The 24,199-nt window shown below is 36.4% G+C and overlaps 1 protein-coding gene across 4 annotated transcripts in view; it reads left to right on the top strand.

The window, feature by feature from the left end:
* Positions 1-24,199, top strand: part of LOC106672101 (trithorax group protein osa) — a 198,004-nt gene that overhangs the window by 163,880 nt on the left and 9,925 nt on the right. For 2 of the 4 annotated variants that reach the window (XM_014403247.2, XM_014403243.2), the window contains exons 5-12: positions 2,684-2,816; positions 19,088-19,330; positions 19,706-19,848; positions 19,921-20,128; positions 20,344-20,481; positions 20,551-20,762; positions 21,335-21,376; positions 22,543-22,743. In XM_014403247.2, the coding sequence (XP_014258733.1) occupies positions 2,684-2,816; positions 19,088-19,330; positions 19,706-19,848; positions 19,921-20,128; positions 20,344-20,481; positions 20,551-20,762; positions 21,335-21,376; positions 22,543-22,743 (1,320 nt within the window). The remainder of the gene's footprint in view (positions 1-2,683; positions 2,817-19,087; positions 19,331-19,705; positions 19,849-19,920; positions 20,129-20,343; positions 20,482-20,550; positions 20,763-21,334; positions 21,377-22,542; positions 22,744-24,199) is intronic. The other 2 variants (XM_014403244.2, XM_014403246.2) reach the window with 2 other exon arrangements.

Below are 24,199 nucleotides of genomic sequence, written 5' to 3'. Positions count from 1 at the left end.
GTATATTACCCAAGGAACGTTATATCTCATACGCGATGCGTTTTTTTTTTTTCGTGGGAGGGGAAGGGTTGCGTGAAAAAAGGGCCAGGGGCGACGGTGGGAATCGAACCCGCGACCGCGGGGTCTAAGAGTCTAGAGTCACGCTGACCATTCGACTACTGCAGTATTATTAATTTTTTCTCACTCCATTTTTTCCTTGTACCCCGTCGAAATTGTGCATAGGGAACCAACAATATGATCGGAAATTGCCTGTTTATCAAAATACAAAAACGGTACTACATAGTTAATCAGAAAGAATGGTCCAGGAAACCGTGGACAATACGTCCCCGTGTGGTACGGGATCTGAAATCATCACCTAATCGCGATTTAGGAGAAATAATGTTACTGCGACAAAGATATAGCGAGGAGTGGGACAGAAAGGGTGATATTACGGTTACGACAATATCGTCAATTGTCATGGGCGAAGAATTAAAAAAAGATATTACGACAAAAACAATTTGGATGGGGGAAAGAATAATTTTACGGTTAAAACAGCAGGGTTGGGTGTATAAAACGATATTACTACAAAGACTACGAGTTGGTAGGGAATTTTTTTAACTTTATTGCAAGGTGATACGACAAAAAGAAAGGTTTTGCAGAACTAATCGACTAATAGGTGATACAAAAATCATCATAACAAAGACAATTGCTAGGAGAGGGGACAGAAAGAATGATTTTACGGTTAAGACAAAATTTGGGTTGCGTGAAAAAAGGGCCAGGGGCGACGGTGGGAATCGAACCCATGACCGCGGGGTCGAGAGTCGAGATTCCATCACGCTGACCATTCGGCTACCGCGGTCCACTTACGTTATTATTAAATGCATGTTTGTTTTTTTGTTTTTTTACTCCCTTTTCCCTTGTACCCTTCCCTTGTGTATAGGGAAAAAGAACAATTAAGGGAAATTGCCTGTTCATTAAAATAAACAAAACTGTACCTACATAGTTAATCAGAAAGAAAGGTCCTTTAATCTGCAATAACTGCGTGGCACGTGATCTGCAAAAATACATCACCTAATCGGGAGTTAGGAGAAATAAAGTTATTACGACAAAGATATAGCGAGAAGGGGTTAGAAAGGATGATATTACTGTTAAGAGAATATTGTTATCGGCGGGGAATTTAAAAAAAATTAAGACAAAGACAATTTGGAGGGGAAAAAGAATAATCTTACGGTTAAAACAACAATGTGGCGGGGGTGGCAAAAAATGTTAAGACAAAGGTAATTGCCGGGAGGCAAAGAGGATAATTTCACGGTAAAAACAACAATGAGGTGGGGAAATTCAAAATGTTATAGAAAAGGCGGTCAGTGATGGATACAATACATAAATTATCACGACGAGGTAGTAGATTGATTACGATGAGGTAGTAGAGGTGATGGGACAAAAAGAAAGGTTTTGCAGAAAAATCATCGACTCGTAAGTGATACAAAAATCATCATAACAAAGACAATAGCTAGGAGAGGGGGACCGAAAGTATGATTTTACGGTTAAGACAATTGTATCGTGGGCGGGAAATAAAAAAATATGTATTAGTATAAAGACAATTGTTGAAAAGAAGAAATTAAAAAACAAATATTATCAGGATCGCGTGATTGATTTATTATAAAATTTATTACAAAATCAAATGCGAGGGGGTAGGACAGAAAAGAGATAATAATGCAACTCTGTCGAGTGGTAGGTGAAATAAAAATATCTTGACAAAGACAATTGCGGGCAGGTAAAGATTAAAAAAAAATGATTTCACGGCAAAGACGATTTTATGAGCGTGAAGTGGGTCGAAAGAAAGAATATGACGCCAAGACAATTGCATTTAACGAAGTGACAAAGATATATTTTACAGCCAAAGTTGTTCGTGAGTCAGTTGTTATCGTTGAAATGTTTTTTTATGTTTGTATGTTTAAACATTCTGAAATTATGGATGTCGAAGATAAGGGCGTTATTTACGAGGGATCATTTTAATTAATAAACATCCGTTTTTATTATTAATGTTATTGGAGTTGTTGGTCAAAACACGAAGTCCTGGTCCGCCAGTTCTCGCTGTATTTTCCCAGGTCAGGCACGTTAAAGTGGTTACGAATTTTAAGTATGGTTAATAACTGAAATTTCTCTTTCTCTTTTATGGCAAAGAGGATTTTTTTAAATTTTAGATTGTACTAAAAAAACTTAATTGAGCAAGAATATGGAGGAAATTCTTTTAATTAATTACTGTTTTATGTTACCCTGATTCATTTCACCTTTTTGCTCTCTTCTTAGTCTATAGCAATTAGTTTAACTCGGTTAATTACGTATAATTTTAATTTTAAAAAGTGATATTAAACCAATTTCGTCGTTGAGATCACATTTATGTCTTTTACCATATATAATGTTTACTTCATCATGATATTGAAATTTATATGAAACTCGAAATAAGGCATTTCATGTTTTTTAATAAAATCAAATTGGTTGAAGAGTTCTAAAATAAAGCAAGTAAGCTTTATAGTTTGTCTTTAAAAAAAAATATTTATTGGTAAATGAAAATTATCTTGGGGGGGAATCCTCAGGGAAGATTTTTCTATGGTTTGCCTTGCTTCTTAAAGCAAGAATTTTTTGTTTGTTTAATAATCGAACAGTGTAATTTTGAATTCTAAATGTTTTTTTCGTGTTACAGGACCTGACAGGGCAGAACAGCAATGACAGTTCGAGTGGGGGCCCGGCCCCCGGGACACCCAACTCCCAGGGGATGAGGCCGACCCCTTCTCCGACGGGCTCATCAGGATCCAGGTCTATGTCACCCGCCGTCGGTAAGTCGAATCTTCATTTAACTTGATTCTCGCGGGGGACGCGCGGCGTCCGGGCCGGGGGCAGAGCCCTTTCAAAAGGCTGTCACTCTCCACCTGGCCCGTTTCCCCTTTATCTCCGGAGGACAGGACTCCATTCCCCGACAGGGGAAACCTTTTACCGACTCGGGCAGTCGTGACTGTTCACTTAAAGGACGCCTTTTTTCTTCCCCTCTTTTCAACGGGACGGAATCCCCTGAAAGGTTTTGAACTTTTCTAAGGATTTTTTTTTGTTTAATTTCGCTCCCGGCCTCTTTCGCTGATATTCCCTTGAAACTCTACAACTCTTTAACAGCCTAAAGAAGCCCAAGAGGAGAATTAACTCAACTGCCAGACTGTATTGTACACAAAAGCTTTCATAAGCAACGATTAAAGGTAGATTTACACACATCAGTGACGTGACAGTGCCGTGACGGCCACTGTGACCGTACAGAGCTTTCTATTCCCTGATCAGTATTTCATCCGTGCCTTTCAGATGATTTTGAGTGGCCAAAATGGCAATGTTTTCAGATGATAACTTTTGATTTTCGTACTGATTTCGATAAAGAAAATCAACTACAAGCGAGAAAACGGAAGTACGTCCATCAAGCATGGACCAAGAGAGGGGTAAGAAGGGGAATTTGCTACACTTTACAAACAATTAGTGTACGATGGAGCAAAATTTTGCTTGCTATATAACTTAAGTCTTAAACTTGTTAACATATAAGAAATACGATATACGCATGTATAATTACGTTACTTCCCAAGTGGATTCGAGGAATTAAAGTCGAACACTATCTCTCTTGGGGTTATCAAATGCCCATTTTTTCCTTTTTCCTCCAGAAAGATTCTTGAAGTCTGAGTCCATATATTTTGAATTTGCCTGATCAAAGAACACAAATGATTCGCACTAACTCAACGGGTTTTTCGTCGTTCATGTTTTACGGCCGTGAAAACTAAAATATCGCAACAATCAGACGATCACGGACCGGTGACAACGGCAGCACTGTTTGCACGGCCGCGGTCGCGCTCCGGGCGAATGTGAACAGTCAGTTTCCGAGAAGAATATTTTCAAGCCCACCGGTGAAACAAAATGCCGGTCACGGCACTGTCACGTCACTGATGCGTTTGAATCGACCTTAAGATTTCGCGATACCAAATAGGCCAGTACAAGACAGTTCATATCGTTTTGTGTCATTGCAAGTCAATGTCTCAAAGAGAGCCCACCCGATGAACATAAAAATACCGTCTGCGCACACCTCGATCCTAATCGCGTCCATACGTTGAGCATCTAGATTTTCCACGAGCCCTGTCTGTTTTATATCTTCCAAAGTCCAAATATTGATGACTGGTACTTAAATACGATAATGTGTTTGTGATATTGAACACAGTAAGTCTATAAAAAACGTATTAATGATTGCAAAGAAAGACAAAAGTTTATAAATTCCAGTGGGGATCAGCTGTGGTCGTGAATGAAGGCTTAGGAAGCGAGAAGCGATGATTCAATAATTGAAAATCGCCGTCCGTTCCACATTTAGAAACGGAAATTACTGGGATTAAAATGTATCCTTTTAATTGGATAAGTAGTGGTGTTTTAATGTCTGAATGGGCCTCCGGACTAGGGAAGGGGATACTGGGTAAATGGGCAATGAAAGTGAACATCTTCCGTTACCGGAAGACAGGTTCAGCTTCCCCCTTCCAATTTCGCTCTCGTCTTTTGTCTCATTTCGAAAATATAACCGCCGAGATCTCCGACCGCCCAGCCCATCACTCGCGCTTTCGGGGATTGTGACTTCCTAGAAATTATCCTCGGTCGATATGCAAGTTGTGAGCTGTCAATTTTTTTCTTTTTTTGGGGGTGTTGATTGTATATACTTTTAATTTCCATACCGGCCAGTTTCGTAAATGCGCAATGGTCTTGTATAATATCTTCAAAATAGGCCTGTCTTCTTTCTCACAAGATAGACCCTAAACAAGTTTCCGAGTGCGTGATAGATCAGACTGTTTTAGGTTGATTTGGACGACCTCAGTACATGATGGATTGAGCAATTCTTACACGCATCTATCCTCGGCACTTGGTGTGTACCATAAAATCTTCACGACGTCACGGGTCTGGCCAGATTGAGTGCATGCAGGTTTGGGCAATCTTCATGTATGGCCATTTTATGGTTTGATTTGTTCACGTTCAGTACATGATAGAGCTTGAAAAACTGATGGATCAAACCGATCTTTCTTCCTAGATTGAGCAATGTTGAATCTTGTCCATTCTCGTCACTTGACATGCTAGACAATCTAGCGCGTGATGATTCAAGTGTTTTAACTAGATTTGGGTAGATTAAGTACATGATTGATTGGACAATCTTTAAGCCCATCACTACTTAGGTAAATTGATGGACTAATCCATTTATGGCCAGCTTCAATACATGTTTGTACGTCTTCAGTAGTTGGTGTACCAGACAATCTTCACGGCGTGATGCAACTATAATGGTGATAATTTTCAGTCCATGATGAATTGGGAAAACCTGAAACGTGTCCATTCTCAATACTTGGCGAACTAGACAATCTTCACTAAATTAAGTGCTTGGTGTTTGGGCAGTGTTGAAGCTTGTACTCATCACTACATGGGATACCAAGGCGTGATGGATCTAGTTCTGGTCATTTCAATAAATGGTCGATTGGGCGAAGCTTAAGCGTGCTCATTCTCAATACTTGGCATACTAGACAATCTTCACGGAGTGATGGATCAGGTGTTTTAACCGCTTGATGGAGTGGACAATCTCCTCCACCTCAGTACTTGGTGTACCAGGCGGTCTTCACGTCCTGATAGATTCGCTAGGGGAGGTAATCTTTAGTACGTGATGGATTGGGCAATTGAAATGTTTCCATTCTCAGGTCTATCAGACGGTCTTCACGATGTGATGATGTTTTGCACCCGGAGGACCCCTGACCAGTTTGAGTGTGTCAGTTCTAGCAATTGTTTAAGGCTTTAAGGGTATTTCACCGTGGATATAGATAGACTGATTAGTTTTGTTTTTGAGAATCAGTGTTTCTGGACACGAACAACAAAAAATACAATAGAGATATTCTCGGCCAAAGTGGGAGAAAGTTTATCAAGAATACACCAATAAGCCACATTTGGTTAGTGGTCATAATTAACCATATTAATTATTCTAATGAATAATTCTTTTTATCTGAGGTTTTTGGTTGAGACGAAAAATTAATGTAACGAGCTGGATTCGAACCCACAAACTTCGGCTCGATATGCTGCTCCTCTAATCACTTGAGGCTATCATGACTTCGATCCCCTCGGACACCAACTCAACTTAATCTACAACCATTCGAATTTTATCTGTTTTTGCCATTTTTCAAATTTCAATTCATATGGTCAATTATGACCGCTAAACAATTTTTTAAGGGACTAGCAATTAGTTCCTCGTCTCCTGTGGAAAATAAATGGTTAATATGCCCCGTTTTTCTTCCAGCTATCAACAATAACTTAATCAACGGACTTTCAAGAAAAAACTTCATTAAGTTCGTCCGTTTTGCTGGGACGCAGAAACGTACTGACTCTCAGCAAACGCGCACAACGTAACCACCTTGTTCTTAAGAGAATTTCGGACGTATTCGTCAGAACAAAATTTCGCCAGAATTCGCATCCATAGTAACAATTTATTTTGAGTGCATGATGGTTAGGGATGGATCTATTTTGAGTGCATGATGGATTTGGTAATTTTTGTCGTCATTACATCATTGGATCGGATCTATTTGCAGTTGATAAACCTTTACATTTCTCTTTAATGATTAAGGGAGTTGTTGTTTTGAGAAATAGAGCATTAAACACTCTTATTGCTCTTTTTATCGAATTTATTGTTCATTTCCGTACAAAACTATGAAAGTTTTGAATCTAGTGGAAAGTTTGGTTCTAATTGGTATTTCAGCCCTTAACCCGGCTGATTAATAGAGAACGGCTATGGCAGTTAACTCCTTATTAAACAATTACGGTTTTCGAACGTCCAGAAAGTGAAGAAATATCTGAAGAGAATGGGACTTTCTCCTCTCCCTAAAAGGATTAGCGACAAAAGGACCTCACCCTTTCCCATTCCAGAGTTTTCCTTCTTTCTCGGTAATTACGTCAAGTCCTCCCAATTAAACTTCCACCGCCGTAGACATACCAAAAAAACCGAGGAGTGCACCGATGGATTTTGTATTTCTGCTGAGTCGTCCTCCGATCCTATCTCGACGCAGAACGGCCGTGAACGTCTGGGCCCCCCGTTCAAAAGGGCAGATGAAAGTCGCCGATTATATCGCTGAAGATTTTCTTCCTTTACAACCGGTACGTGGATGACAGAAGTGTTTCCAACTTGTTTAGGAGAGAATATTCAAAATTCAAGATCTTTTGTTCAAAACAGACAAGCTTTACGACTTTGTTGCGAAAAGTAAGGGACTGAATCGCGTTGGGTGGATTTGTATTTTACATTTTCTTTTTAGATGTCAGGGGCAATGAAGAATATCTTCTGTTGTCAGCAATGTAACTTGAAACTACTGCATAAAAAGAACTTAATTTTCCCTTTAACATTGGGTAGTACAGCGATTTGCGATTCCCTTTCGAGATGATGAATGCCCTGACGGGCTGGAAAAGCAAATTGAATCGACTGCTATCACATTTTGAAAGGAATTAGGAAGACATTTGTGTGATAAAATACCCGGGGGGGGGGGGTTGAGTCGATTAGGGCTGGCAAATGCCGGGCATTAACGTTTATTCAGTAATGTTAGGTAGGAAATCGAGGCTGGTGGAAATAAGACGGAGGAGCCTAATGAGAAGACAGTCGTTAAGATCACGTTACGCCTTGCCCCGTCGTCCTCGAGAAGAACATTTGGCCGGAATGGGGGGCTCGTCTGGGCTTCCAACCGCCTCGGAAACTCGAAATTGATCGAAAACAAATCGCCAAGACTGCGAAGTCGGCAATTTTCCTCAAGTCACAATTTCATCCAGGACCCGGGGGCATGTCCTCGCTCCTTTGGCTGGCTCCAAATGCGTCCTCTTCGGAAGGCAGATTAAATTTTCTTTCCGGCCTCGGGCTAAACATCGCCCTGTTCAGTCCTACTGTTAAGTCTTAAAATGTGTTTTTATCTAAATTCTCCCTTTAAGTCAACAATTTTACAACAACAGAAATCGACTTGTTAGATAAATAATCTTGGTCCGCTTTATCTCGTTTTATTATTTCGACTTCTTGACTGAACCGTATCTACGTTCAGCTATGCAAGCAAATACCCTCATTATTTTAATAAAATAATTTATCTGTATAGTAAAACTCTGTGTTGTTCATTAATTAACAAATAGCTGATCTTTGGTCATCCTGATCCGTCAATAGTTTTTTGTCCATTTTAAATGCCAAACATTGAACCTTCACAATGATGTGAATGGGCAGGAAAATTCGTAATTATCACTAAAGCTAAAGACACGTGGACTTCACAATCTTACCCTTCTTCTGTCCTTACGCGTTGTTTCTTTGTATTTTCCTTGTTGCTTAATAAATTTTTTAATTCTTGCATTTTTTGTGAAAAAATTTGCCTTTTTCTTAGCATTATTTTGTTCCATTCACGTCGTTTCTCTTGTCTTTCTTTATTGATCAATATATTTGTTAATTTGATGAATTATCCGTAGTATAAGGGAGAACCTAAACCCAAAATTCCAAATTTGCCAAGCTTTCGGCCCGAGTTTCTAGATCTAGCCCGGGTCGAAAGCTTGGCAATTTTGGGATTTTGTTTTCATGTTCTCCTTTGACCACCTACTGATAATACGTCAAATTAATGTCCAAGTGGTCGATACCTTCCGTTTAGTATATTTGTTTTAATTATTGCCTAAATTTTAGAATCTTGGCCTGTTTCTTATCTTAACTGCCACGTGGTTTATATTTTCTTAGTTGGTCCTGCCCTAATCCAGAAGTTCAAGGATGCTTTCTTAGGCCCCTATTGACACGGAAATTTAGGGATGGTTATAGGTATACTTCGTATTTTTGTATTTTATTTTTTTGTATATTTTTCTTTTCTCTCTTTTTTTCTATTATTCTCTCTTTCTTCTCTAAACTGCATATATATTTGTAAACTAATGACCTCTGGCAGACGGATCGGGCGATCCATGTCCATAATGCTTTTGTTCTTTAATACAACATCAGTTTAAACTACGTAGGTCGATCAACGTCAACTAGAATAACGAAGAGTTTTAATTTTGTTTTAATTAAGCAATTATTATTATTACACGGAAATTTGACTTTTCAAATTGGATTTTTTTTTCTAACAAAAACTGAAATCGTTGGTAGAATCAACCTGTTTTCAGTAATTAACCCCCCCCCCACGAGAAACGTGGGTTCATAGTTGGACATCATGCAAAGCCAAAAAGTGCAATTCGCGAATTAAATCACCTAAACAAATAATCTAACCTTTCCCCTTTAAATATTTCCCGGCATTTCGTCCAGGGACGACTAGTCTCATAGCGAAACACCCTGTATAAAAAGCAACCGTGCACCACACCAACAAATGTCATGCCGTTGTTATTTATCTTGTGTAGTAATAAAGAAAGTTTTCAATGAATTCTTGCCCCGATTACGAAAAGAGTGTATTACAGGGAAGCTTTTTTAGATCTATATTGTTTTCCCTATACGCTAGTACTAATTAACGTATTATATGCATTTTTTTAAATGCGAGATTGAAACTAATTTTGTAAACCCTTGTATGTATATATTTTAGTTAGCGTTGGGCTTTGAAACATATGTTGTTTTTTTTGTAGTTGGTTTACTCTTGTCCAGGAGTACATTTTTCTTCATGTGGAATGCGCATAAGGACGGATGAGTTATTTTATAGAATAGTACGTGCATTTATGTTAAGCTTGGATTCCTTGGTTTTCCTGCTTTTGTGAAAGCGGTTCGAACTTGAGACGCTTGTGAATTTGTAAATTTTCTCCACGGACCGGTGATGGAGGAGCCCGTCAGTCAACACTCCCACATGAGCCGAGAGAGGAAGGATGAGGGTCCTTGACTTGCACAATTGCCGGGGCCACAACTACGGCCTCGGGCAGACTGTTGGAAAAGAAAATTCAACCAGTCGCTCTCCACAAGAAACCCGTTGAATTCAAGCCCGTTCGGCCGAGAATACAGAGAAAAAAGAAATAAAAACAAAGTGAAAAGACGGGTGGATTAGACAACAACCCATGACGCAAGACAAAACAATTTTCAACGATTATATTACATTGTATCAGAATAAAATTCTATTCTACAATGAAAAGAAAAGGGAGGTAAGAAAACATCCTTGTTAGCTAGTTTTTCTGCAGATAGCGTTGCCCCTGAACCTATTTTAATGAAAGAATAAGAGAAGAATTTTCAATTTTTTGGCGTTATTATTTAATGTAATGAAACACTACTCCCAAATAAGCGAGTTCACCTTCCAAATCCTATTTGCTTTAAACTTGATAGGATTATTAAACGATCAAGTTGCTGAGGCCCAAAAAGTATGCTTTATGAGTCGGCAACGGATTCATATTTTTGCCCTTTTCCTCTTTTATTTATCAACAAAATTTGATGAAAACTTTGCTGTATATTTCGTCTATCGTCAGTTAATACAAAATGTGTACTGGTTGATATTGATATTGGTTCTAAAAGTTTAGTACTGTCTACTACCGTGTTCTAAAATAAAACTTTGATATTTCCTCTAAAAGTATAACAGAATTTGATAAAATCACGAAAATAAATTGTTCAGCAAGTCTAACACAATATACGATGTTTTGTCAAAATTTGTGCTGTTGATTTCTACCAGGTCCTAAGCCTGATTCCTGCCTTCTGACGTGGACACCCCCCTTAGGATGTTTTTTCTTCGCTATCTCCCCTAGCTTTTCAACAATATTTGATCAAATTACGGTTAATAATTGATTGCTTATAATCTCACCAATCTTCAAATTTTTATCAAAATCCGTGCTTGTGCCATCGGGGTACAAAACTTAAAGCACTGTCTTCTTATGTGGACAACCAATTAGGATGCCTTTTCTTCGATATCGCCCTAACTTTTCAACAAAATTTGATAAAATTACGGTTAATAATTGATTACTTATAGGATTAATGATCTTCAAATTTTTGTCTAAGTCCATGCTTCGGTTCTCAGCCATCGGGGTACCAGACATGTAGTGACCAGACTAGTGGTGCCTTCTTATGTGGATGTGGACAACCACTTTTAGGTCTTTTCGTCGATATCTCCCTACCTTTTCAACAAAATTTGATAAAATAACGGTTAATAATTGATCGCGTATGGGCTTAGTTCGCCATTCTGACTTTTTATGTCAACCACTCCCCTACGATGTCTTTTCTTCCATATCTATCTAACTGTTCGACAAAATTTGATAACATTGCGGCTAATAACTTATTAGCTTTAGGCGAACTAATTTAGAAATTTCTAGCAAAATCTGTGTTGTAGAGTTTTGGAATCGGGATCCTAAGAACTAACGGTTCAGCCTTCTCATTTTGGGAATCCTCAAGCCATTGCAGACTTCATTTGCTGAAGCATAAAAAAAAACGTTCAGAAATTGACGTCCGGTTTAACCGATTTTTAAAAAGCGAAAATTGTATTCATCCTACAATAATCCGAGAAAAAGTGTCAACGATTGGAAAAGGGTTTTTTTTAAGAGACAAACCATGTGGATTAAGAAACGAGATCTTGTAAAACTTAATGGGGGTACCTTTGTAGAATGTATTTACTATGTAAATGGGGGAGAGAAAGAAAGCAAGAGACTCATTCAACTGAGACCGGGTAAAAGTTAGTAACCCACCCCCTTTCGACCTTTACCCCTTTCCCATCTCCCCTTTTCCAACCCCCGGTTCTCTCTAATTCCGTGATCAAAGTCAAAGGAACAGCTGATCCAGCGTCTGATCCTACTCTGCGTCCAACCACCCCATATGTGCCACGGGTCCATTATTTCTTTATTCAGATCTACCCTCTCGCCCATTCAACGGCCTTGGACGATCTGTTTATTTGTTTTATCATATGGTTGATTTTTCCTGTCCTAAAGAAATTTATCGAACTGCAAACTTTTTTTTTCGTCCCTTAAGGATATTTGTTTAAAAGATGATCCGTTCTGAATTTCCAGTGTTTGGGATCTTAATGCCTACTTACACACTATAATTTAATATATAGAAATGTTTTAAAAAATATACCATATATGCCAATAAATAAAAATGGACATTTCTGTATGAAAGATCATCTTTATAGGCTGGGGTGTTAGGATAGAATTTCCAGAAAGTATGCCGAAGCGGAAAGAGGAAGAGGTGAATCAGGGCACGACGACATGCCAAGTGCTCTCAAATATATAAAAAAGAAAGATAACTCGATAAAATCATTAAAAAAAGAATATTTTGAAACATTTCTCGTTCGTTAATCAATTTTAAAATGAATGTTCACTTGTAACAAATCTCCTAAAATATAACTGAAGAAGATAAAATAAAAAATGGTCGGTTTCTTGGATTATTTCTTTGGCACTGAGAGGTAGATCGAAATGGAAAAACAAAATAAGCAATAGATTGACAAAGACAAAACGGTTTGGATCCTTCGGTAAAGTATGCGGCTTTGATCTTTCGATAAAAGATGCGGCTTGGATCCTTCGATAAAAGATGCGGCTTGGATTGGTCGGTTTCTTGGATTATTTCTTTGGCACTGAGAGGACATCGAAATGGAAAAACAAAATAAGGAATAGATTGACAAATCGACAAAGACAAAACGGTTTGGAACCTTCGATAAAGGATGCGGCTTGGATTGGTCGATTTCTTGGATTATTTCTTTGGCACTGAGAGGTACATCGAAATGGAAAAACAAAATGAGCAATAGATTGAAAAAGCGATAAGACAAAACGGTTTGGATCCTTCAATAAAGGATGCGGATTGGATCCTTCGATAAAGGATGCGGCTTGGATCCTTAGATAAAAAATGTAGAGCTAGAGATTAATTAAGAAAAAAAGGAAATCTAAGTAGCGATAGATAAAGGTTTTTAGATAGATAGAGGAAGATGTAGGTATTCGATAATGTTAAATAGATAAAGACAGGGTAAGGGAGAAATCAAGAGGTAGATAAAACACAGTAGAAAAGTAGACGAACCTAATAGATAGACCAAACAAATAATATAGATAGACAAATAGAGGTAGAAGAGAAAGGAGAAATAGATAAACAGACGATCTGTGTATATATTGCATTTAGAAGGAATCATACAATGAAAGGAAACGTTTAGACCTCCTCAGTAAATAGTATAAAAGCGTTTCTTCGTACAATGCAATCTACATTTTAAGAAAACTAGTCAATCACTGAGTCAATGACTTTCATGTAACACGTTCAAAATACAATAAACGCCTTTGTGGTTTGTTTTTTATTTCTGTAAAAAGTTACAGCGTAGCACGTTTGCTTCTTGGAAAAGAGTTGAATCACAACGCTTTACTACCTGCTAAGGCATACCAAAACCTCAGCAAAAAAAGATTATTCTCAGTAAAAATGTAAATAAATAAACACTATCTATTATTTTGTGATTATTCCCACACTGCCTTTACAAGAGGCTGTTTTATGAAATCAATGAATAAAACCATTTTATGATTGAGCCAAGCCAAACGCATATTTTAGCTGTTTCCATTTAGATATTTGTAAAGTTTGAAATATCCTTGATTCTCGCTGTATCCGTTGTTTAGCCTCTACGAGACCTCTTCTTAGAGAGGGACAAACCAGCGAGACTGGGCGGACCTCGGCCAGGGACGATCAGTCAGCGTGACAATCCCTCAGAATTGATCGTTCGGCCGTCGTCGACTCTGTAATAAACTAAAAACGTCCAAGGCCCCCGTGGCAACTTTCTTCCTCACTTTCACTCCGACGGCTTCCCCTCCCTCCGCTGGGAATTTCCTCCGGGTAGCCCCTCATGAATCATTCTCGGAGAGTCGGGCATAAAGAATTGCTCACGACCGTTCCCAGGGACTGGCTCGCGGAAAAGGGCGAAAAAGAAAAAGCCTCCGGTCCTGAAGAAATTACATTGCATTATGATAAGTATGAATGAATTGCAGAAGTGAAACTGTTTTTTAAAAATTACCCTTGTAAGTAGGTCCGTTTACAATTATGATAATTAACATATAAAACTCCTGGGAAGGTCGTGCTATATTGTTTTGCTCTTCTAGATGCCTGGTTTTCTGCCCCCCCCCGCCATTAAACCAATGTAAACTATAATATCTCATAAATACATTTAAAAAAAAAACCACTTTTTTCCCATAAAAATTGGAGAAAAATCACAATGTTTGAAGAAAGGACCACCTTTGGAATCTTAAAAATCTCTTGAAATTATTGTCGAGCTTTATAAAGTTTGCCCCAACCCTTGTATGTCTTATCTTCAATACCTCCCTAACTGTTCAACAAAATCTGATAAAGTAACGGGTAACGTTTGATATGTTAGAAGCTGACCAAAATTTTTTTTCCAAAATTTGTGCTGTAGATTTCACAATGAGGTCCTAATGTCCTAGAAGGCATCCTGCCTTTCGATGTGAACACCCCTGGAATGTCTTTTCCTTCTTCTTGACAGAGTATAGGCTAACCAGTATACAATTTTTTTTTTTTGGTCAAAATCTGTGCTTTGGATTTCTCCTGTTGAGGTCCTAACATCCCATGTGCTAGAAGGCGTTGTGCCGTTTGGTGTGAACACCCCTGGAATATCTTTTCCTCGGATATCTTTCGAACTTATTGACAGGATTTGATAAAATTACAGAGAATAAATTGAACGGTTATAGGCTAACGAATATACAATTTATTTATTTATTTGCCAAAATCTGTGCTGTGGATTTCTCCTATTGAAGTCCTATTTTCTCATGTACTAGAAGGCATCCTGCCGTTTGATGTGAACACCCCTGGAATGCCTTTTCCTTAGATATCTTCCGAACTTATTGACAGGATTTGATAAAATTACAGAGAATAAATTGAACGGTTATAGGCTAACGAATATACAATTTATTTATTTATTTTTGCCTAAATCTGTGCTGTGGATTTCTCCCATTGAGGCCTTTATATCCCATGACCTAGAAGGCATCTTGCCGTTTGATGTGAATACCCCTGGAATGTTTTTTCCTCGGATATCTTCCAATTGACAGGATTTGATAAAATTACAGAGAATAAATTGATCAGTTGTAGGCTAAACAATAAACAATTTATTTTTTTATTTGCCAAAATCTGTGCTGTGGATTTCTCCTATTGAAGTCCTATTTTCCCATGTACTAGAAGGCATCCTGCCGTTTGATGTGAACACCCCTGGGGAATGTCTTTTCCTTGGATATCTTCCAAACTTATTGACAAGATTTGATAAAATTAGATAGAATAAATTGATGAGTTATAGGCTTACCAATATAATATTTTATTTTTTTAATTAAAATCTGTACTATGAATTTCTGCCGTCGAGGTGTGCTAAACTTGACGTCCTACCTTATTTTGTGGACCCATACTAGGATTTTTTTGCAAACTTTATGTCCTGCCTTCTGTTTTGGAGTCCCCTAAGACATAATTATAGGCTTCATTTGTTGAAGAGTCCTAACATTAAAACCACCCTAAATCTCCAACACTTCCACAAGATCCATATATCCTTCTGATGATTATAATTAAAACAACTACTACAAATAAAACACTTGTTTTGCATAAAAATTCTGAGAAAAAACCGTAAAGTTTGAAGGGACTATCCTATGGATCTGAAGTAATCTCTTTATCACTTGAAATTTAAATTATTAAGTTTCATTCTATAAAGTTTGCCCCTTGGATGGATTTTTCTATCCTCTTGCCCTAAAAACCAATATAATTTTATTATTAAATATTTATCTCTCTCACAAACACACGCAAAACACATATTTTGCATAAAAATTAGAGAAAAAATTGTCAAGTTTGGGAATTTTATGTATATCTTTGGTTGTTGGTAACTATTTTTCTGCATAAACATTAAAACCTCAGAATCTTAAGTTTTTCTCTTTCTAGAGGAGATAGCGCAGAATGCTAACATGCCCTTTATTTGTTCTCTTGCACTCAAGGCAAATATAATGTATTGTTAACTATTTTTTTTCTGTATAAACGTACAGAAAACCCTAAAATTTCATACTCTTAACTGTTTCTCTTTCTAGAAGCAATAGCCTTAGAAGCTTAACATGGTTAAAAAAAAAATAGACCAAATGTGACTTAATGAAAAAAGATCAAAACTGTCTTTCGGAAAATTTAAACTGCTCATAATTTTTCAAATTGAAAGCTTGCTAGGCAGTTCCTCGGGTCGACTTGAAGCCTCCTATATAATATTCATACCTCCTCCGGCCGTTTGTCATAATCAAAAACCTTTCGGGAAGCGGTAGGAGACAAAAAGAGGAGAAAGGGCTAGGTGTGAAAGACGTGGGGGCCCTAATTGGCCCGGCAATGACCTGGGTCAACCATTAATAACACATCAGTGCCGAGAAGGCTTGTCCAGAATATGCAAATCTGATCAAAAGGGGTTCTATTGGGTTGTCCGGAAAATAATGCAGGATTTTGGTATTAAACAAAAAAAAAGAAACTAGTTACTTTAAAGCAATGTTCTTTAATCAAAATAATTTCCCATACTCTCAATACATTTCTCCCAACGTGTTGGTAACTTATTAATTCCGTCTGAGTAGAATTCAGAATTTTTAGAATTGATAAAGTCAATAAATGCATTTTCCAGTTCCGTTTGATTTTTGAATATTATGTGTTGTAAGTAGTGGTCCAGGTGTCTAAAAAAATGGTAGTCAGTAGGCGAGAGGTCCGGAGAGTAGGGTGGGTGAGGCAAAGTTTCATAGCCAAGCTCCAATAATTTTTGTGACGTTACACGTAACACATGTGGTCGAGCGTTGTCATGCAACAAAATGGGCCCTTTCCGATTGACCAAAGAGGGCTTCATTACTGCCAATTTCTGATGCATGGTATTAATTTGGTTACAGTATGATTCAGCATTGATGGTTTCGCCAGGATTTAAGAAGCTGTAGTGTATTAAACCAAATGAAGCCCACCATACCGTAACCATTACCTTTTTTTGATGAGTTGGGGGCTTTGGAGCTTCTCCTTTGTCGAGCCACTGTCCAGAACGTCTAGTGTTATCGTAGAGAATCCACTTTTCGTCACATGTAACAATTCTGGCCAGAAATGGGTCATTTTTGTTTCGACAAAGAAGTGATGCACAAACATCAAAGCGCTGATTTTTTGGCGATCGTTTAATGAGTGTGGAACCCAATTTTCGAGTTTTTTCACTTTTCCAATCGCCTTGAGGTGGTCAGCGACGGTCGTTTTACTGACTGTGAGTTGCTCTGCAAGTTCTCGAACAGTTGTTTTGGGGTTTTCTTCCACCACTGATCGCAGAACATCATCATTAAGAGAGGAAGGCCTTCCACGACCTTCTTCATCTTCAAGGCTGAAATCTCCCTCCCGAAATTTTTTAAACCACCTTTGCACAGTGCACTCATTAACACAACCCTCGCCCCAGACTTGGTTAATGTTTCTAGCCGTTTGGGCTCCGCTTCGGCCGAGTTTAAACTCGTAAAAGAAAATCGTACGAAATTCTCGCTTTGACATTATAAGGATGACTGAATTATTTCCAAGTAGCGGAATGCTACAGAGGTAAACAAACAATATCATTTGGAAGAGGATTAATAAGTGTTGACATTCATACAAATGAGTAATCCTGTAAACGTAAACAGAATATTTTATATAGATTTTTTTTAATGAAAACTTAAAATCCTGCATTATTTTCCGGACAACCCAATAATTAGACCATTGGAAAAAAGTTTTATGCTGCATTTATATCCCTTTTTAAAAACTGCCCAGAGTGATTTTATTTAATGAGCCACAGACTCAAAAGACATTTAGACCTTAACCATAATATTGCTTGTTTTTACATATAATTTGTTGGTATTCCCATTAATCTAGGGGATAACAAAATCCCAAAAGGCAGGAAACAACTCAGATCACTTATGTTACAACTTAAATTGACGTTCTATGGGTAGTGGTATGGAATTAATTTATAAATAAACTTCCCGGTGATAAATGAACCTGGCTATATTCCATCATGTCATCCCAAAAGTGGCAAAAGAGGAGGTGTTTAGATGAAGATAAATAGGCGGAAATTTATAAAAAGGTTATGATGCGTCTTGCTTAATTGCCGTGTAGAAAATAAATTAATTTGTTAATGTATCAAATGTCTTAGAAAAAGCATGAATACTCTTTGAGAAAAGAAGAATAAGCGTGTATTAAAGAAATAGTTTAATCTTGGGAAAATATTTAAATGAAGAGAAAGAGACTAAATTTATAAAAACCATGACATTACACAAAAGTAAGAAAGTAGATTAAACTGTCCCAAGTTATTAAGGCAAAGAGTTAAAGGGTGTAAAGGGTTTTTTCTATTTTCTCTACAGCAAAATACAGAGCCAAAATTCTAAAAACATTCTCTATAAAAAGTAGAATATATAATTTTGTATGTAGCATTTGTAAACGTCCTAAAACAAGAATAAATTGTTCAGTTGTTCAAATAAAAAAGAAAAATGCAAAATTAGAACTTAAAGACTATAAAGGTTTTGCGTTTTATTTTTTAACTTTTACATGATTTCAGCTAATGAACCAAACGAGACAAAATTTTGAAAAGAGCACATAGCTCTTTCATAATAAATTTACAAGAAAGTTACACTTGAAAGAATGTTGAAATATAAATTAAATGTACAAAAGGAAGAATAACTAATGAAACAACAATTGTTCTAGCTTTATCCTTAATCGCTCTATGTTGGCTTTAAGTAAAACTGTCCAAATTTGTGTGTGCTGTGGCCCAAAAAAGAACAAAACTGATAAAAGAAGTTGTAAATAGACAAAATAGGCTAGATAGCTTCTTTCGCAAATTTTCTCTGGAAAAAATGCTGGAAATCTATTTATTTCCTCCATTTTAAGCGCACCGCATCAAGAATATACTCTATGATTGAAGGAAACTTATAAGACAAATTAATACAACTCTGCATTCTATGGATTCACTCCTCAATATTAAAATAGTGATTTTAGTCATTTTTCTATAATTCCTTTAAATTAAGAAACTATTTTTCTACAAGCATTTGTGATTTGAAATGTTGAAAACTTTTTTCACAACAGTTTTATCTCTTATAGTTAATTGTTGATAAATGATTTTTCTTGTAATTAATTTATTGAATTAACGTGTTTAATATTTTTCTCCCCGTTTTACAGGCCAGCAGAATATTGCGATGCCACCAAGGCCTTCAAGCGGTCAGTCCGACTCTGGGAACGGTCCCACTCGGATGAGCCATTCTCCAATGGCCAACCAGGGCGGTTATCCGGGAGGCGGGCCGCATATGCACAACTATAAAATGGCACCTCATCAAATGGCACCACATGCGCCTCCTCCCCAGTCGCAGCAGATACCACCTTATTCGCCTCAGGCGCCCCTTCAGCATCAATATCCCCAACAAGGTATTTTAGCAGTATGAACATTTTTAATTATAACTGAAATAGGTGGCTTGTGTCTTTTTCTTATGTTTATTTACATAACAATACAAAAAATTTTCCGAATGTGACACGATCTTATCTAATCGTTATTATTACACTTACAGTTTCTGAAAATAATAACTTTAACATTATAAATCATTTTTTTATCCTCTTTTATTATTATTTATTATTTTTATTGGTTACGTACATATTTCCTTAGCTTGTCATTTTTGTATAAAATGCAAATTATGTCAAATTATGTCCCATACTTCAATATTTCAGGAGAACTGATCTATCAATTTATGTGAAAATTCTGTAAATAATATTTAACAACTGACATTTTTTTTTAAATTTCTGAAGGTAATTATGGTGTACGAGGAGGCAGTATGGGATATGGTAGTCCTGGGTATCAGGGTCCACCGGGCGGGATGCCCCCACAGTCACAGTATCCGCCGCGAGGACCGATCCCCAACCATGTACAGTACCCTCCATCTCCTTATCAGGTAAGATGAATCGGTATACTTTTTTCTTTTTTTTTACAAGCATTCTGCTCAATTCTGAACGTGTCTTTTTAGCACAAAGTCGGCTACAGCGGCAACATGCCTCCAAGCCCAGGCAGCTACAATTCCCACAGCGGTGGTACAATGGGCCCTCCGGCACCACACCACCCAGGGATGCCACCACCTCCTCCTCCACACCATGATGGTCCAATGCCGCCACCACCACCAGCCTCGACTCCAACACATGAGGTGCACGATTCATCAGTCACAACAACAGTAGCCGGTTAGTATTTTTATCATTTCAAAAAATCTATAGTTTATATTTTAGATAAAATAATCTAAGAATCTATAGTTTATATTTTTCTAATAATTCTGGTCTGTACATTCTCACTGTTTTGTGAAATCACTGAAGATCCAAGATGATAAAAATTGACAAAATTACATATTATTACTTTAACCTCTTTTAAAAAGTTTTATGTTATTAATTATTTTATTAAGGATCTGGCATGAGCAATGTTACACCGAGTCCAGGTGGACCAGCTCCTGGCAGTGTAACATCAATAGTAACTACTGGTCCAGATGGAGCCTCATTAGACGAGGCATCACAACAATCGACATTATCAAACGCTTCAGCTGGTAAGTTTTTTTTTTCCTTTCTTATAACTGCATCGTTCGACCAATTTGTAGTTTTCATTTATCAAACAGCATCCGGTGATGATGGCAACTGCACTCCAGGCAAGAGTAGAAAAGAAGGCGGCGGGGGCAGTGGAGGCGGTAGCGGCATGATGGGCTACCACAGCCACCCCACTACTCCGCAGAGCACTGTGCCATCCCCCGGTGCGGCAAGCCTTAACTCGATGCACGAAGAGTACCCTCCTGACCACAGCCCGACTTGGCCGAGAACGCCAGCCAGTCCGGTAAGTCCACATCAAGTCTTTTAATCATACAATTTAACTTTAAATCTTATTTATTATCCCCCTATATATGATTTTGAAAAAAAAGTTATTACTGTGCCCCCCCCCCCCCGATGATATATAATTAGTTTTTAGATTTTATAAGTGTTTTTATCTTTATGCGTTGTATATATATTATTCTTATATTTCCATGTTTTCTTTTTAAATGTGCATGAGCAGTGTTTTATTATTTTTTTATTATTATTTTATAAATGTGTATTCAATTGACACTTTTATCCTTTTACGTTAAGAAAACACATTACAATTGCTTTTCACATTTTTATTTTTAAACACAGAACCTCATTTTTAGATAATATCTGATAATATTTTTTCCCCTTTAAATATTAAAAACAGTTACAGTTTCATACATTAGATTTCAACTTCACCTCCCCCTTTTTTTATATGTGTTTATGTGCTTATCAATGTTTTTTTAACTCCCCCCCTCACAAAAATTGTCTAAAGTTGAGAAACACAATTAATTGAATTATGTGGCAAGATAGAAGGTATGAATCTTGTGTGTATTTGTTTGATTCCAGGTGTTTAACAGTCATGTCCCCCAAGATCTGTACAGGCCGAAGGTTAATAGTTTTCCGTACATCTCACTTTGCCTGCTTTGTCTTGAATGCTATTGTAACAACCGCCCCGTGTCTTGCGCTATCCCGTACCGAGAGGCAAGGATGGCCCCAACGGAAAAGCGCAAGTCACGGGCACAATTTTTTTTTTAAATTTTTTTGTTGAGATAATTATTTAAAGAAAACAATAGCTTCCAGAGGTCATATATGATAGCACCGTGTGCTTTGGCATGCCTATGCCTCAAATTTTGATAAAATTTCATGCATTTTTTTTCTTTTTCTTTGGAAGGGGATTGTTATTAACATCCATTTCTTTTATACATAACAACCCTAAAACTTCATTTTACATGAAGGATTATTTTTAATGTTAAAAAGTTTATAATAGTTTCTGGGTTATTATGTATGAAAAGTGGTGTATTTTGAGGCGAGCCACTAGCAATTTTGCATTCGAGATCTAGGTTTTTTAGGTCTTTAGGAAGGTTAGAATGAGAAATTTTAAGGAGAAAAATGCATGTCTAATGCTTTAAGCATGATTTTTTTTCTTTTGTTGTGTCTTGGCTCTATTAATTTCTTTTTTTTTTGTTTCATTTTATTTGTTTTTTATATTTTAATCACTTTTTAAGAAGATTTTAATTAATCGAGGTTGAGGTGGGCATGTGTTTCAATTTTGTCATTTTACAGAAGAAAACTGTGAAATGGCACAAAAAGGAAAAAAGAAATTGTGGGTTTGTGCAAAGCCGCATGGATTTTCATTTTCACTGCAGCATGCAACTAAACATACAGATTATATATTTAAAATAAGAAAAAAAAAAAGAAGTAAATTACAAAAAAAAAAATACTTTCTCTTTTCTCGACACTTTAATAAAATTAAATATGAGACTCAAAAGTATTAAACTTTATAACTGGATTACTCTATATCTACCAGAATCATTTTAATTTTGAGCAACATTATATTAAAAAAAAGAGAGAGAGATAGGAGGAAGTAAAAAACAAACTTTTTGAGTGATTTAAACAAAAAACAATTTAGTTATTTTTAGTAATTAAAATTTAAAAAAATTAAATCCATATTACAGTTTTTGTAAATAGTCTGAAGTGAGTAAATTAACCCTTTAAAACCATTTTTTAATTTTTTTAATCTTATTTTGAATTAACAGTTTGAATTGTGTTTTCAGAAGCAGCATGATAGTTTAGGTAAGCTGTATGAAATGGACGAGGCCCCCGAGCGCAGGCTGTGGCTTGACAAGCTCCTTCAATTCATGGAGGAGCGCGGTACGCCGATCACCGTCTGTCCGACCATCTCCAAGAACCCCCTTGACCTCTTTCGGCTCTACCTTTACGTCAAAGAGAGGGGGGGCTTCATGGAGGTATGCAAGGTGCAGTGTAGTTCCATCATGGTACCTGGTTTCTTTTCCTAGATTATAAGTTTTAACCTTTTTTTTATCAGTTCTTTTAATTTCTTTTTTCAATTTATTCTGATTCAAGTGGGATTTATTGCATGCCCAGGGGGAGAAAAAGTGTTTCTTTTATCTCAGTAAATACTTTTTCCTCCTTGTTTCATTGTTTTCTCTTTGGGCTTGGATTTTATTTTATTGTTTTGAACTAACTTTAATTTTTTTCTATCTTTTTTGTCATTGCTTTTTGCACCTTATGCCATATTTTTTTTAATATATTTGATTAACTTTTTTTCTTCTTTGTGGAGGAATTGGTGTTTTCTTTACCCGCAAACTTCCCTGCTTCGCGTACCCTCAAACCTCCCTGACCCCACCTGAAAAAAAAGAGAACTACAGTTTCACTGCACATTTATTTACTTAATTATAATTATATAATATTTTTACAATTTAAAAAAAGAAGATAAATATGTTTTTTTAATTTTTTATTTGGCACTTGGGTTTAGTTTTTACCCATTTCACTTGAAATCGTAAGATTTTTCTTCTCCATTTACAGCAGCTATACTTTTCTTTTTATAATGTTACTCTAAAAAGAATTTAAGCTAAAATCATCCCTCATAAAATTATTTATATTATTTTTATTTTTCAATTTTATACACATTTCTTGAAATTACATATAAAAGTGGTATGCGTATTAACAAACCTAGTGCCTTTTTTTTTAATGATTTGTATTATTTTAATTTAGAGCTTTTGATTTGTTTAAAGAGTTTATTTATTTAATTAAGCTGCACAGTTTAGCACATTCAGTTATTTAAATTTTATTTTTTAATATATTATAAAGCACATACCCCCTTTGTTTCAAGCCAGAAAAATGTTGCTTTTGTGTTCGTTTTTTAAACTTATATTTTTAAAAGATCAGTCTTGCTTTATTTGTTTCTTTCCTTGATTTTTTTTTCTGTTGAATTATTAGATTTTCAGTAGTTGAGTCACAAAGTAGTTTTTACGTAGTTTAAAGCTTTTTTTATTTATTTATTTTATTTTTAGTGAATTGTGTTTGTTTTTTATTTATTTTAGTTTTCTTAATAATTCTTCATCTTAAAAAAAAATTAATATATTGTTGTAATGTTTTTTTTCTCTAAAGCAAAGTTGCAGCATAAACGGCTGATCCTGCGTACCAATCAACTTCAAAAACAACGCTAATAATGTATTTTCTAAAATAATTAATTTTATTCTTTTATTATTCTAAACGAAGAGCATAAGAATTAATAGTTTTTAAATTTTTGTTATTTTTTTAATGCAAACATAAACTAAAATAGAAATATGTTTATATTAATCTTTTTAATAACAGTCATTGCAACACGGTTCGTATTTTTTCTCTCTCTCTCCTTTTTTCCACAATATAAATTTATCAGCACAACACAGTGAATCATAAGAAAAACCC

Source organism: Cimex lectularius, unplaced genomic scaffold (genome assembly GCF_000648675.2).
Source record: "Cimex lectularius strain Harlan isolate CLEC.00 unplaced genomic scaffold, Clec_2.1 scaffold93, whole genome shotgun sequence".
Classification (NCBI taxonomy): domain Eukaryota; kingdom Metazoa; phylum Arthropoda; class Insecta; order Hemiptera; family Cimicidae; genus Cimex; species Cimex lectularius.
This window is presented reverse-complemented; position numbering and strand designations above follow the sequence as displayed.